This window comes from Manis javanica, chromosome 10 (genome assembly GCF_040802235.1).
Source record: "Manis javanica isolate MJ-LG chromosome 10, MJ_LKY, whole genome shotgun sequence".
NCBI classification, from domain to species: Eukaryota; Metazoa; Chordata; class Mammalia; order Pholidota; family Manidae; genus Manis; species Manis javanica.
This window is the reverse complement of record NC_133165.1, coordinates 89,140,883-89,155,069: the sequence shown is the minus strand read 5'-3', so window position 1 is coordinate 89,155,069 and position 14,187 is coordinate 89,140,883. Positions and strand designations below refer to the sequence as shown.

General features: G+C 41.7%; 1 protein-coding gene across 1 annotated transcript; it reads left to right on the top strand.

Moving 5' to 3' along the window:
- The first annotated feature begins 8,737 nt into the window (after positions 1–8,737).
- Positions 8,738–9,676, top strand: LOC140843797 (olfactory receptor 8S1-like). The gene has a single exon (XM_073214229.1). It carries the CDS (start codon positions 8,738–8,740, stop codon positions 9,674–9,676), a length of 939 nt encoding a protein of 312 aa, XP_073070330.1.
- Positions 9,677–14,187: the final 4,511 nt, after the last annotated feature.

Here is a 14,187-nt window from a genome sequence, read left to right as displayed (position 1 = left end):
TCAGTAAACTAGTCATAGAAAACAACCCCGCTATTTCATGAAGGGTATTTGTAACAAAACTTTGGTTAATATAATACTTTACTGTGAAGCATTGAAATAAGAGCAAGAGTAGAATTGTACCACTGCCAGTTCCATTCAACATTGTCCTGGCATCTATATTTAGTTCAAGAAAGAAAGAAAAAAAACTGGAGAGCATTGAAGTGAAAAAGGAAAAAGCAAAAACTGGTTTTAATTTACTGATGACTTTATTGAGTATCCAGAAAATCCAAACAAGTTTACAAACTATTAGAACTACTTAGTAAATGTACCAAGGTCAAGGAATTCAAAGGCAATATACACAAAATACTTGAGGAGGAAAGCCTATTAAAATGGTGGAGTAAGGACCTCCTAAAATTTTCTTTCATAAAAACAAAGAGGATAGGCAAAACTTGTCAAAATCAGCTCTTTCAAAACCCTGGAAATTAACCCAAGGTTTGAAGCTATTCTTGTAATATTTAATGAAGAAAATTGGCTGAATCTTGGTAAGAACAGAGACATTGTGGTGTTTTGATTTGCCCTATTCTCATCTAACCCTTTGCAGCTCTGCAGTAGATGTGAAAAGTGACATCCCTTATTATGGTAAAATTCAGCAGGCCAGCAACCTGTGGAGTTGGAGAAATGGGGTTGGCTCTCCTTCAGACCCACCCAGACCCCCACTGTGGTCAACAGTCATTATTTTAGCTGTCTGGTTATACCCTGAAAGACCCCACTTGCAATGCTTTGTGGTCAAGTGTGAACAGTATTTTCCTTGGGAATGTCTGTTGATGAAAGTCAGAGGCAATTAGGAAATACAGCTGCCTAAGGCAATGGATAACAGCTGGGGAAAACAATAGGCTAATCAAAAGCTAAAAAAGGAGTAGGTGCGGAATGAGATATCCAGAGTAGGCTTTGAAAAGCACCAGTGTTGCTTGGAATATACAAGTTCACATACATTCATAGTTCTGTGTATATAACCGAGGCTGTGTGTATGCTGTGGAAATGATTATCTCAGGAAAAGAGGTGATGATTAAGAAAAACTTTCTTCTTTAAGAAAAAGTCCTCTTGTTGAATTGTTCCTAGATGATTTGTTCAGCTTCTGAAAATTCAAGGAGGTGGTGGGAAGGGAATTCTGTAGAAAGTGATTTGAGGGTACTGGGTGGGAAAGGAGTACAAGAAAGGGGAGGAGGAAGGAACCTGTGTGTCTCCCAATGTGGACCCAAGGTTCTGTGCCCAGTGCTACTTGACCACCTGTGTTTTTGACCAGTGTTATCCGGTAGAACTTCCTATAATCATGGAGATGTTCTACATGTGGCCTGTACAGTAAAGTCACCACAAGTTGTGTGGAGCATCTTGAGTACTTGAAATATATCTAATTCAAATGAGGAGTTGAAAATTTCATTTTATTTAATTTCAATTATTTTTCATTGAAATGAACACCTGAGGCTAGTGGCTACCATGTTGGGCAATGCAGCTCAGAGCAGAGGTTGGCAAATTTCTTCTGTAAAGGGCCAGATAGTAAATATTTCAGACTTTGAGATCTATACAGGTCCTGTTGTCACTACTCAGCTCTGCCATTTTCCTGCAAAGGCAACCACAGACAGTAGGTAAATGAATGAGCTTGGGAGCATTCTTATACAACTTTATTCACAAAGCACAGGCAGTGAGCCAGATTTGGTCCATGGCCACTTTGCCAACCTCTGCCCTAAACATCTGTAGGTAGAATTGAAAATTTCCAGAATATCTTGTCTGCATTTAGTGCATCCGAGTACTAACAGGTGTTCCTCAGGGGTGGAGAAAGGTTTATCTCCATATCAATGGATAATTTCCTTGGCAACCGAGGGTAGGGGGAGGTCTTGCTTGCTTTTGACAGAGCAGGAAAGAGACAGCCCCTGACTGCAGTTTATAACCAATAAATGGGTTTTAAACTTTATTTCTCCCTTGACTGATTTTGGTTTTAAAGGTATTTTGCCCTGGGATTTCCTCTCTCCAGAGTTACACTATTCAGGTCCAAAGTGCCCTAGGATATCAGATGCCTTGTGTATACTTATTCCACTGGTCAGATCCTTTTACATTAACTGTGTCCTCAGAGTATTTCTTTTGCTTTCCTTATCAATTCATTTAAGATTTTTGTTTGATTTTTTTTCAGGAAATTCTGGTTGGCACTAATGAGTTAATCTGTCACATGGCCCTTTTCATTTCCCACCTCCAGAAAGACAAGGAAATCTCTTTCTTTACAGGGTTTCCTTTAAAGGAAGGTGACCTTGCCTGAAACCTTTCCTTTTCTTTTGTTAATAATGTCTTGCCCCATCCTCCTTCCTATAAAAATCTTCCATTTTGTTCAGCTCCTCAGTGCTCACCTCTGTTAGCTAGATAGGATGCACCCCATTCGTGAATTGCTTAGTAACAATTAGATCTTTAAATGTACTTGATTGAACTTTGCTTCTTAACACAATTCCTTTAAAGGTTTTTTTCAGTTTTGTATTTGATTAAGCAGATTTAGAAATTATGGAGCAGTAGTGTTTTGAGATTTCAAGTTCACTACTTTGCTGGAAATAATATTTGTGATACACAATGGCACTAGCCTCCATCAGATCCCTTCAGTTTAAAACTGTAACTGACTCCTCTCTCATTTGTCATAAGCATCCCAAAGTGGATAGAACTCTTAGGCAGAAAAATAGACATGACTGGGTGGTGAGAGAATAAAGCCTGTAGAGCCCACTAGAAGGGACTCAAAGAATTAACCAGATAAAGCAGAGATCCAGATAAGACCCACAGAGGTAATGACTTAATTAGTTGAAGTTTCAAAGGCCCTGAGTGACTTGGAATGTCCTGATAATCCCCAGATAAAGAAAAGTATGAGAGCTCAGTGCATGTCTTCCTTGTACCAATAAGATCATGCCATTGAAAAATCCACTTAGCCTGCAAAATGTCCCATCTTATTCTTTAACTTACTCTGTATGCAGTTCTTCCTCTTCTTCTAGCCCCTTAATCAAGTAACTTTGTAACCAGGGCAGGAGACAGACCTTAGAAGTGTAAATAAGCCTATGGAAACAAAGAATGCTTAAGTGCAAACCAACACAGTCAGTTAAATAACCTTATTCTTAAGACAAAACTTCAAAGAATTATAAATACCTGTAAAAGTCATGACTTCTGCAGACTCCTACCCAAAAAGGCCCTATGAAACCTCAGACCCTAAGGATCTCAGTCACCTCTCCTCTCTGAGGTTGCCGGCACTCCCCTTTCTTCATGTGTGTTACTCTCCCTGTTCTACTCCAGCTAAACAGGGAGGGGCTGCTGGGAGCTCTGATTTGGGCTTGCAAGATCCCACCACCTGGGTGGCCCAGACAAGACTGCAGCTGTGCAATCATGCTCTTTCATAGCCTGCCTGAAAATCTTTGCCTTTGGGAAGTTCTCAGAACATAATCTCACTTCATCTAGTGCTCTGTGGCTCTCCCAAATCCTGGTGTGGTGGGACTCAGTTCCCATGCTGTGCAGATTCAGGTGGGCACTAGATGCTAGATGGCCCTGGATTTAGGAGTTGGTGATGGATTTGCCCAATGCAGAGCAGGAGTTCAGTGAGCTTCCCTTTCTTGCCTTTGTCTACCTTGGTTCTAGGCTGCTCCTCCCTTGGAGTGTATTCAAATAAAACTTTCTCTCTTCTTCACTACTAGGTCTCTGCCTTTCAATTCTTTGTTGCGGTGGGGAGAATAAACTCAATCCATAACAGAACTCAACTACTTAGTTTTATCTTCCTTTCACACAGCCCTAGTTCAGACCTTCATTATTTCATAATTTAGTTATAGGCATCTTCCTAGTCAATCTCCTTGCCCACAGCTCTGCTCCACTCAAATCTGTCTTCTATGCCTGTGATACAATGATATCTAGAAAAATGTCCATGTCCTTCAAACTTCAAATCCTTATTATTTAATTATTCTGGTGCTTACTAGAAATTTCCTGAAAAAAGAATCAAAGATCTTAAATTCATAAGGAATGTAAGTTACTTAGCATGACATATACAACCACAGAAAATCAACCTCAATGTATGTCTAGAGCCTCATCTCTAATTGATTTCAGTTTCAAATAACTAAATTCAGGAATCATGATTCTTCATCTATATAAACTTTGTTAAAATTGCCCATGTGGCTGCTCATCTTCAGCACGTTGGATAAGCAGTGTCTTGTCTGCATCAATACTGCCATTTGCACACTGCCCTTCAGTAGGTAGCATGCTCCTTCACCCCTGCTCTGCCACACCTATGATCCGCATTGTACTGTTATAATCTCTGTAGGCCAGGGACTCTGCCATAACCATTGTCGCAATTGTGTTTGTAGCTCATTCTGGGCATTGAAATGTCCTTTGCTATATAGATGCCCAGGAAGATATCCTGGCACCAGAGGACTTAAGAAAAGTAATTTCTTTCACATACATGAGTCAGAAAATACCTCTTTATATTAAGTTCTCTAATTTTAAAGCCAATTGCATAGCTATTAATAAATGCACGTAAAAATGCTATTAAGGTAAAATGCTACACCATCTACAACTGAGATTTAATTCTCTTAATATCATAGTTAAAATTCTATTTCAACATAAAACTGTAGTCCCTAATATTTACTTATGACCCTTGACTAAGTTCTTATTAGCATATTTTTAAGCCATAAAGACAGTGTGCTCATTGGGAGCTTATTCAAGTCCCCAAATTAAACAGTTTTATAAACCCTACTATCGTAGAGAGATGTCACAAGTTCAGATTTTTATTCTTTTGGCTCCAGTAAAAATTTAATATCTTAATTGTGATGAAAATAGCTTTTGTGTGAGGAAGATAACATATGTGCTGAAAAATTGTATGTGTGTATGTGTACATCTATATCTATATATACATGTATCTTTATCTTTTGCATGTTCTCTCTTTATTCTGTTTCAAATATTTACCTACTATTTCCAATTCCTCTATTGTCAGTCAGCATGATCTTTGCCAAAAACAATAAAACATCATAATTTGAAACTAGCTTTATAATATAAGTGTATTAGAGAATTATACATCTAAATGCTTAGAGGCAGCTAGGTACTGTACCTGGCTCTTTACACATAAGGAACATAATGGAAATTAGAAAAATAATGTAAGAAAATGTGGTCCTAGCTCTGTCATAAGTTATAAGTTAGGACCAGTCATTTCTTCTATCTAGACCCAAGATATGTACTTGAGTGACCGGAACAGGAAGTGGGAAGGGCTCACTCAGAAGGAGACTGTGTCAGTTTTCCAAACATCCGTTACAGGTCCTTATGAGCCAGTGTGTCACTCACCCGGCTCAGCTGGACGAGGCCAATCCTGTCACCAAGTTCAATCATTTGAAAGTTTTCAAAATCATCAGATAGGAGATCCCACTTGCAGAGCAGCTTACAAAGGTAGTACCCATCTTCAAAGCTTAATATGCACCATATAATGTAAATTGATAACAGGATAGCATTTTTTTAAAGGACCACCTATAGAAAAATGTTTGAACTAATCCATTCAGTCAACACAGTGAGATAAAGTCAGACATTAAACAGAAGAATGGGATAGAATTTATTCTCCTGAAGAATAACATTTTAGTGATCTGGGTCAGTAAACTTAGTGATCTGCCTAGACGGTAAATTTTCCAGGTACAAGCATATGTTATGTTACTGAGAATCTCCAATTTATTTTACAGGACTAAGAATATATTGGGAAGGAAACATATGCTTTTTTAGTTAACATTAAAAAAACTTTCTTCCATTGTTTTCTTAAGTAATGCAGCCACTTAGTCCTATGTGTGTTAATTATTTGAATCATAACAACACATTTTGACATTTCTGCCATCAAATAGTCATGTCAAAAAAAAATCTAAAAATATAATTTTTGCTGCCCATGAAGATGCATATTTTTAAGATGATAATTCATTCCTGAAGATAAGGCTTTTCCTTGAAAGGCGTGTTAGCTTAAAGGCTGGTTTCCCACCTGCCCTTTTCAGCACCAGAGGGTAGGTTGAGGGTTCACTGACTTCTCCCATAAAATCTCTACACACAGATTTCCGTGTTATCCATTGCTTCAGTCATTTGCATCAAGCTGTTTATATTCAGAAATGCAGCTCATGTGACCACAGGACAATAATATGGATGCGACGAGGGTGCACAGCCAGCTCCTAGGGAATTCACACATGGGGCATCCAGCTACTATGTATGAGATCTTGTATCACAGGGAAATTCTTCCAGCCCCGCCTCCTCTCTGAAGGGCAACGGGTCCTCAGGAGCGTTACCCAAGGTTAAAGCTGTGATGTCAACCCAGAAGCTCCAAAAGTCCCCCATGCCAAAGAACTCCCTGTGGGTTAGAAAGTTAATTTTACACAGGCATTGAATTGGATCTGGCTTCAGGCTGTGACTTCAGGGAACAGACGTCATTGGCAAGATGTCTCTGAAATGCCAGGCTCCAGTGGTCAACACATGGCCTCCTAAACAGAGATGCCATCCCAAAAGACTGGATCCTAAAGTAGTCATTTGCAGAGAGCTGTAGTACTGTATTTAGATTCACAGTGAGAAATAAATGCAGAGACGTCTGCGAGGCAGGACCTGGGATCAGGTGAGAGGAATCTGCACTCCCAGGGTGGAGACTGGCCTGTGGAGAGGTATTGCGGGGATGAGGATGAGGGAGATCTTCCCCCGAGTATATCCAGAGTTTGGCCACGGTGTTTTCTTGCTCATTTGTGGTGTTCTATGAGAAAGAAAATAATCTGTGCTGTTCTTAGAAGAACTGGTTCCCTTATGTGTGAAGACTTAGTGGCTTGAGACAAGTTCATCTGGGGCAGGAGAGAGAAACGGATGTCTTCTGTACTAGAAAAAATAGGCAACTCAGTGGGTCAGATACTTCTCTGAAGGTTTTTCCTTCCATGTTCCCAGCTTTTTCTGGCTCTGTTCTTCTCTCCTCTTCAGGTCTCCTCCTGGCCTCTAAAGGTATGTATTTTCACCCAGAATCTTCTTCCCTCCGTGCCTCCTGATGCCCATCTCTCTCTGCCTCAGTACACTGCTGCCTTCCATCAGGTGGGATTCTGTGCTCAGCTGCCCAGGAAGCGCGCGTCTCCTTCCTGAGTGACATTGAGCATTGGCAACAGAGACTCTTTGTTTTCTGTGCAAAAGCTGCCTGGCCTGAGGCCCTGGATGATTAGGCAGCATGAAATTCCTTTAAACTTCCGTTCTTAGTAGAAGAGGGTAGAACATGTAAGAACCAATAGTGGGTTCCTGGTGGTCCACGTGTATCCTCTTTTCTGAGACCCAGAATCTAATGTTATTGAAAACCACTACTGCTGACCTCAACCATGGACTCTGCTGAGGGAGGAGGTGGAGGGACCAGGAAAGAGGGTAAGAGCCACTGCAGGTTTGGGGGTGGGGAATCGACTGCATGAAACTTTGTCTTCCCTACTCTATTAGCACCAGCTTCCTCCTATTTCTCCTCTTTATGGATCCCTGCCCCCATGAACATAGGAATGCACACCGCCCCCCTGAAAGTCCCCATTCTGGTCAATCGGTCCAGCCCTTCCTGGGAGAAGAGATGTTCTCACTTTCCTTAGCCCCCAGACCTCAGGTCTGCTATTAATTCACTCATTCAATCACTAATTAACACTTTCTGGGTCTCTAGCACTTTTTGAGTTAAGTGGATGAAGGAGCAAACAATTGTTGTATTTCTTTTCCAAAAAGGAAACCTCACTGCCTGATGCCTTGGGAAACATATACATCTTCTGTGCATGAAGGAGTTACATGTGAACCCAGATTCATGTGCTGTGTCTCCAAGTGTTGCTCCAATTTTTCTGTAGGGCCACACTTATTTTAATGGAACGAACCTCTAGTGGCTGAATTTTAGCCATTGCCAATGGCGATTATTCTGGGTGAGCCTCATTTGGGATGGCTGTGAGGCCATTGGGGGAGTGGCGGGAGTTCTGACAGGAGAAAGAAGTTAATCTTAGATGATGGAGGCTCTTAAAAATCAAGCAGCAAGTTCAAAATTATTCCATGGGCAGGGACTGAGAGGTATTTTGACATCCATGGGCAGGGACTGAGGGCATAGAGACATCACATAAATGCAAAACCAACTAAGGTGTGAAGTTAGATTTCTTTCAGGCACCTCCAATATTCTCACCTGTAAAATAGACAGTCTCTTTCATTGCAGTTGAATTCCTGTCCACGTATCCACACATACTATTGCACACACTGGCATCTCAATCTGATTCTGAGAATTAAAACTGACAATATATATAACAGCCATAATACTTTCAAAAATGATGAAATCTAAGTAAACAATTTGCTCTTCGCACTAATTAGATATGGAGAGACATTGAACAAATAATTGAATGAGGGATAACAGCAGAGAAGGGGTGAGGGCAGGCCACTCTCAGAAGTACACTAGAGTGTGTGAAAGATGATGGTGCTGAGGGCAGCTGGCCCAGTTGAAGAAGGTAGAGAAGATGGGCATAGCTTTTAGAGCAGACAATAAGAAGAGCTCAAATATAGGAGGACTGATAATAGGAGTTCATGACCTGTGAGGTGGATGGAGGGATGGTTGGGGGAGAAAAAATACCTGAGGGAGCCAGTGAGTTTAAAAATCTTAAAACAAAACATTCTATAGGGAGAGGATGGGCATGTCTTGGGACTTTGGCAGGGGCACTGAAAGCTCTGCCCACTTCCTGGTCTTATTCCAAAGGAACAAAGGAACTGAATGGCTCTGGGGAACCACAGCGCCATCACCGAGTTCATCCTCCTGGGGCTGTCTGCAGACCCCCGTGTCCAGCCCCTGCTCTTTGAGCTGTTCCTAATGATTTACCTCCAGACCCTGCTGGGGAACCTGACGCTGCTGCTGGTGATCAGGGCTGATTCCCACCTCCACACCCCCATGTACTTCTTCCTGAGTCACCTCTCTTCCCTGGACCTTTGTTTCTCTTCGGCTACAGTGCCCAAGCTGCTGGAGAACCTCCTGTCTCAGAGGAAAACCATCTCTGTCCAGGGTTGCCTGGCCCAAGTCTTCTTTGTGTTTGACTCAGGGGGCACTGAAGGCTGCCTGCTCTCAGTGATGGCCTATGACCGCTACGTTGCCATCTGCCACCCTCTGCTCTATGGCCAGAAGATAACCAACAAGCTCTGTAATGGGCTAGTGTGGGGCTCCTGGGGCCTGGGATTTCTGGACGCACTCATCAACATCCTTCCAGCTGTGAGCTTGGACTTCTGTAAGGATCAGTCCATCCCCCACTACAGCTGTGAGCTGCCCTCTCTCTTCCCTCTGTCCTGCTCTGATGTCTCCACCAACTTTACTATTCTGCTCTGCTCCAGCCTCCTGCATGGGCTTGTAACCTGTGTCCTAACTGTCTGTTCCTATACTCCTTTTGTCTCCACCATCCTGAGCATCAGCTCCTCCTCAGGCAGAAGCAAGGCCTTCTCCACCTGCTCCTCCCACCTCACTGCTGTCCTCCTGTTTTACGGCTCACCTTTCCTTCGCTATCTCACGCCAACCTCAGGTTCGCCCCTGGAGTTACTGTTCTCTGTCCAGTACAGTGTGGTCACTCCCTTAGTGAATCCCCTCATCTACAGCTTGAAGAACAATGAGGTGAGAGCAGCTGTGAGAAGGACATTTAGAAAATATCGCCAATATTTCAGGAGCTGACCATAGTCAGAGGATGGCGGAGAATTAGTTTACCACAGCAAGATGTTCTGGTAACTTGACAGTAAGTGTTCTTCCTAATTGCTTAAGATATTGGATACAGAACTGAATCTTAGAAATTCATAGAGCTACTCAGGTATTGATGAGACCAATATGAAGAATGGTAGGGAGGAATGCTTCTTTTCCTTACTGAGTTGTGTTCCATCTTAAGGCTTTTCTATGTTTTGCCTATGCACTACCAGGCTGGGAACATTATCAGGTTATTTACAGTTATTGACTATTACAATTAAAACTGTTACAAACATACATGTGCAGGTTTTTGAGTGAATATAAGTTTTCACTTTATGAGAGCATACACGCAGGAGAGGATTTGCTGTGGCTTGTTGTAAATGTTAGTTTAACTTAATAAAAATATTTTTTTCCAATCTGTTTTCCAGAATGTCTGTACCATTTTACATTCCTACTTGAAATATCTGAGGGATTCATTTACTCGGCAACACTGACCATACTGTTATTGTACTTTTATTAACTTTAGCCATTCCTAATATTGTAGTGGTTGTAGTTAAAAATAAACTCACCTCAAGAGAAGACTACATGTAAAAAGTAGTAAAATCAGAATAAGCTTAATGGTTTTGTGTCACTGTCACTCTCCTAGCTAATAACTGTGTTCTGACTGTGTAGAACAGTATCATTTAGGAGACCTAGGTCAATAGTACACAGGCACTTTCTGTACTACTTTTGCAAAACTTTTTGATTTAAAAATGGTTTTCAGAACATTTTTCCAAAATGTCTAAAAATACATTAAAAGCTATGGACCCTGGATGAGTATAAAGTGTGATTATAGGTTCATCCTGTAACAAATGTACCATCTGTTGGGGCTGTAGGTAGCGCGGGAGGCCGTGTCTGTGCGGATGCAGGGTATATATCTGTCCCTCTTCTCAATGTTGCTGTGAACCTAATATTTTTTTTTCTAAAAAAGTCTTTACAAAAAAATCTGTTATCACATAGAGTAAAAATAAAGGATGAAAAGAATTAACAATGCAAGTTACTAAAACAAAGTTGGAATGAGTATATGAGTATTAGAGAAATTCGGTTTTAGAAGATATGTTATCAGTGGTCATCAGGGAGATAGTGTAAGTATAAAGGACGCACTACATCATAAAGACATAAGTATCCTAAGCATAGAAAAATCACAAACGAATAGTGCTAATTTTATAAAACCCGCTAAAACATGCCAATAAAAGGAATAGATAAATTGCGTAAAATCTTCTCAAAAAATCAAAACTAGAAAATAGATTAAAAATAAACAAAATGTTGAAGTAAGAATGTACATGTTTATCTTATGTGAAATTCTAAAGTTTGGCAGTTATACATTTTAACAAAGTGTTTTGAAAGATGAATTGATACTGACAAAAAGTCAACCATGATTACGATTGATAAAAAACTGTCCATAATGATGACTTCCAGACAAATATCTTGTAGGAGAAAAGTCCGAGTTTTGCAGAAGGTAGTTTGAAGGTAATGGGCAGGCACAGGAAGAGGAACAGAGTGGGGTGGGGATAGGAGCCCAGGGACTCTGCACACCTGGCCCTTGAGATCTGCTCCAGCACCCAGAGTCCACATTACACTGAGTTCTGGTGATTAGCGGGGCTGGACACCAGGGGCAGCTGGAACAGTCTGGGAGGCAGAGACTCCAGCTGCTTGTGGCAGACAGGCATACTCTGCTGGTCCTGATGACACCCAAAACACAGGCAGCAGTTGGAAAGACTTGCCAGCAGTGGGAAGGGTGCCAGAAGGGCGAGCGTTGGATGGAGCTCTGTCCTCAGGAGAAAGGGCAGATAGATGATACCTCCCCCGCCGTCCCATGGCCAAAAGGTTGGGCACTCTCTTGAGGACCCAGGTGCTCCCTCCCACTCACTGGTGGCTCAGCCCCGAGTTGCTTCCCTGGCACTGCTGTCACGGCAGCTTACCCAGCCCAGCAGTGTCAGACTTTGCTCTCTGGTCGGCAGAGGAAGACTCTCCCAGCCTTCTTAGTCCTGTCTCAGCACAACCACCGGACGCACCTGCAGGAGACAGCTTGGAGAGCTCCTTCCTCCATGGGGGTGGCCAAGCCCGGTGCTGCGCACCGTGCTGCCACTAGTGGGCGCCGATATGACTTGCTGCTGCAGCCGCAGACCCCTTTGTGGCTTGTGTGTACCTGCTTGTTCTGCAACTGTTCCAAATTCCGTTGTTATTCCTGAATAAACTCGTCTTGCTAGTAAAAGAATGGGCCATTTTATTTTGAAGGTGGACAGTATTCTTATTTCTCTTCATATATACATAGGAATGAAATTCAGAACAAACACGCTATGGCAAAACACAGGCAGGCATGAAGATTTTTTTTAAAAAAGGGAAAATCAGCTCTTCTTAAGTTTTAGAAAGAAATTTAAGGAGGGTTGTCTTGAACAAAAAGTTCTCTTGGAGAAGAGCAAGAGTTTGAGGTCATGGAGATTCCTCATCATACGTTTAGATGTGATTTGGTAGACAGTGCCAAAAATATTTCAGAAGTTTTTGAACTAATTTACCATCCCAATGCCAATGTCTGTGAGTTCAATTATATTAGTTCCCTATTAAGACTTGAATACTTTGACTATTTAAAATTTTAAGCATTTAGGATGGTTTCATTTATATAAAATTCAAGAACAGCAAAAGGGGTAGTTTCCCATCTTTCGGATCTGTTTGTGTTGTCTAAGACTATGGTACCTAGAACTGAGTAAAGCCAGGTTAGAAATGCCTGGGGGTTCTTAGCGGTTGTGGGGAGGCGGGGACGGGTGGGGGTGTGAGCTTCCCCCTGACATCTCTCCTTCCCAAACCAAGGTTAAGGCTGGACCGACCTTTGTGGGGGGCAAGATGCCCTTCAGCAACAACCATCAGGAAATTTTGAAAAAATTAACTTTTTTATTACTTCCAAGACTAGAAATTACACAGCACCCTGGGGCCACACATCGAGGTGGGGTTAGGGTGTGGTCTCTTTAATTGGGATGGAGGGTGGAGCCTAGGGTTTCCAGGGTTTACTCTTTATTGGTGAATTTAAAACAGGAACAGCAGGAATTTAAAGGAGGGAAGAGGAAAAAAAGAAACAAGTCCCAAAAGGTTGGTTACTGACATCGACCAAGATCTCTAAAAACCGGGAGCCTCAGTGTGATGCAGAGGCCCGGCTCTTTCTGTAGTTGAGTGGCTGGCAAGGTGGGTCTTGGAGATGTCAGTCATTAAAGTGGATGCCTCTTCATAATGGGCGCCTTGGCAATCACAGCTAACGTCAGGCCCTTCATTACAAAATGAAAAAAGAATGCCCCAACTGTCAGGCTTACACGGCAACCAAGCTGAGGAGGACATCAGTGAATGAGGATGGCAGAGCACACGGACAGAAGGAACCTGACTCACTGGGGTTTCTCCTGAGCTGCTCAGCCGACTCTGGAAACATCTACCTCCAGCCTAGGCTGATTTTTCTTTTCATTTCTGTTAATGTTTACCACATTTTTTGTCACTTGAACATGAATGCACGCTTAATAAATATATCCTACATTAATTTTTAAGTATCTTTTTGTCATCTACTTCATTTTTGCTGTTTTGTTTATATAGGCTCTAGGTATTCATTATTCATTGAAAGGTTGAATCCTGAGGATTTGATATTGCTCTTGCAAAAGCAGGAAAATACATATTGTTTGTTCAATTAGTGTTTATTCAATTTTTGTTATATAGAAACTACTTATTTTATGAATATATAAGATTGGATATCATAAAAGTCTCTTGGAGTACTAAGTGTTTTTCATTTCTGATAGAATATTCAGACTTTGCTGTTAGATAATTATATCATTGCCAATATTTGTAGTGTTAAAAAGAAAGACACAGGCCCACCATGATGTCACTCGTGCTAGGCCAGGTCACCAAATCGGAGCTTAATACTGTTGAAAAGGCAGAAAGGAGAAAACTAATTGGATATTTTCAGTTTAATTCTTAGAGAAATGGCAGGCCTGGAGAGTAGCTGGAAACTACTTGGACCAGACCCTGAGAACATCCATGGGGCTCGAGTTCTGCTAACCAAGAGATGGAAATTCTTGCACGTGCATCCTGCCCACATCCCTGGAGAAAGGCGCTTGGCTAAAGACTGATTACTATAAAACCGCAAAACTTTCTTTTTGGGGCTGTAGTCTTTCTGAATCAGCCCTTCACTACAAGTCTTCTATTAAATCTTGCTGTCATCAGTCTGGACTCCTGCATTTCTTTGGCTTTCTTGACCTAACAAATGACCTAATAGCAGTTTCAACCTCCTCCCAAAATGTAGTCAGTCAGGAACTTTCTGATCAGCATTGATAAAATAATCTGTCATATGTGTCCGCTCCATCCCCAAAGGAAGATGAGGACACCCACCTAATGGGACCTTTATCGTTGCATCCTCACACAGATAGCTTTGGAATGGGTGTGGCATGATCTTTTAGGACACTAACTAGATGTGTCCAAGCCACACTGCTTGA

What these genes read in the sequence shown, in the direction of transcription:
- LOC140843797 (XM_073214229.1), top strand. Translation starts at nt 8,738, where the DNA reads ATGGCTCTGGGGAACCACAGCGCCATCACCGAGTTCATCCTCCTGGGG.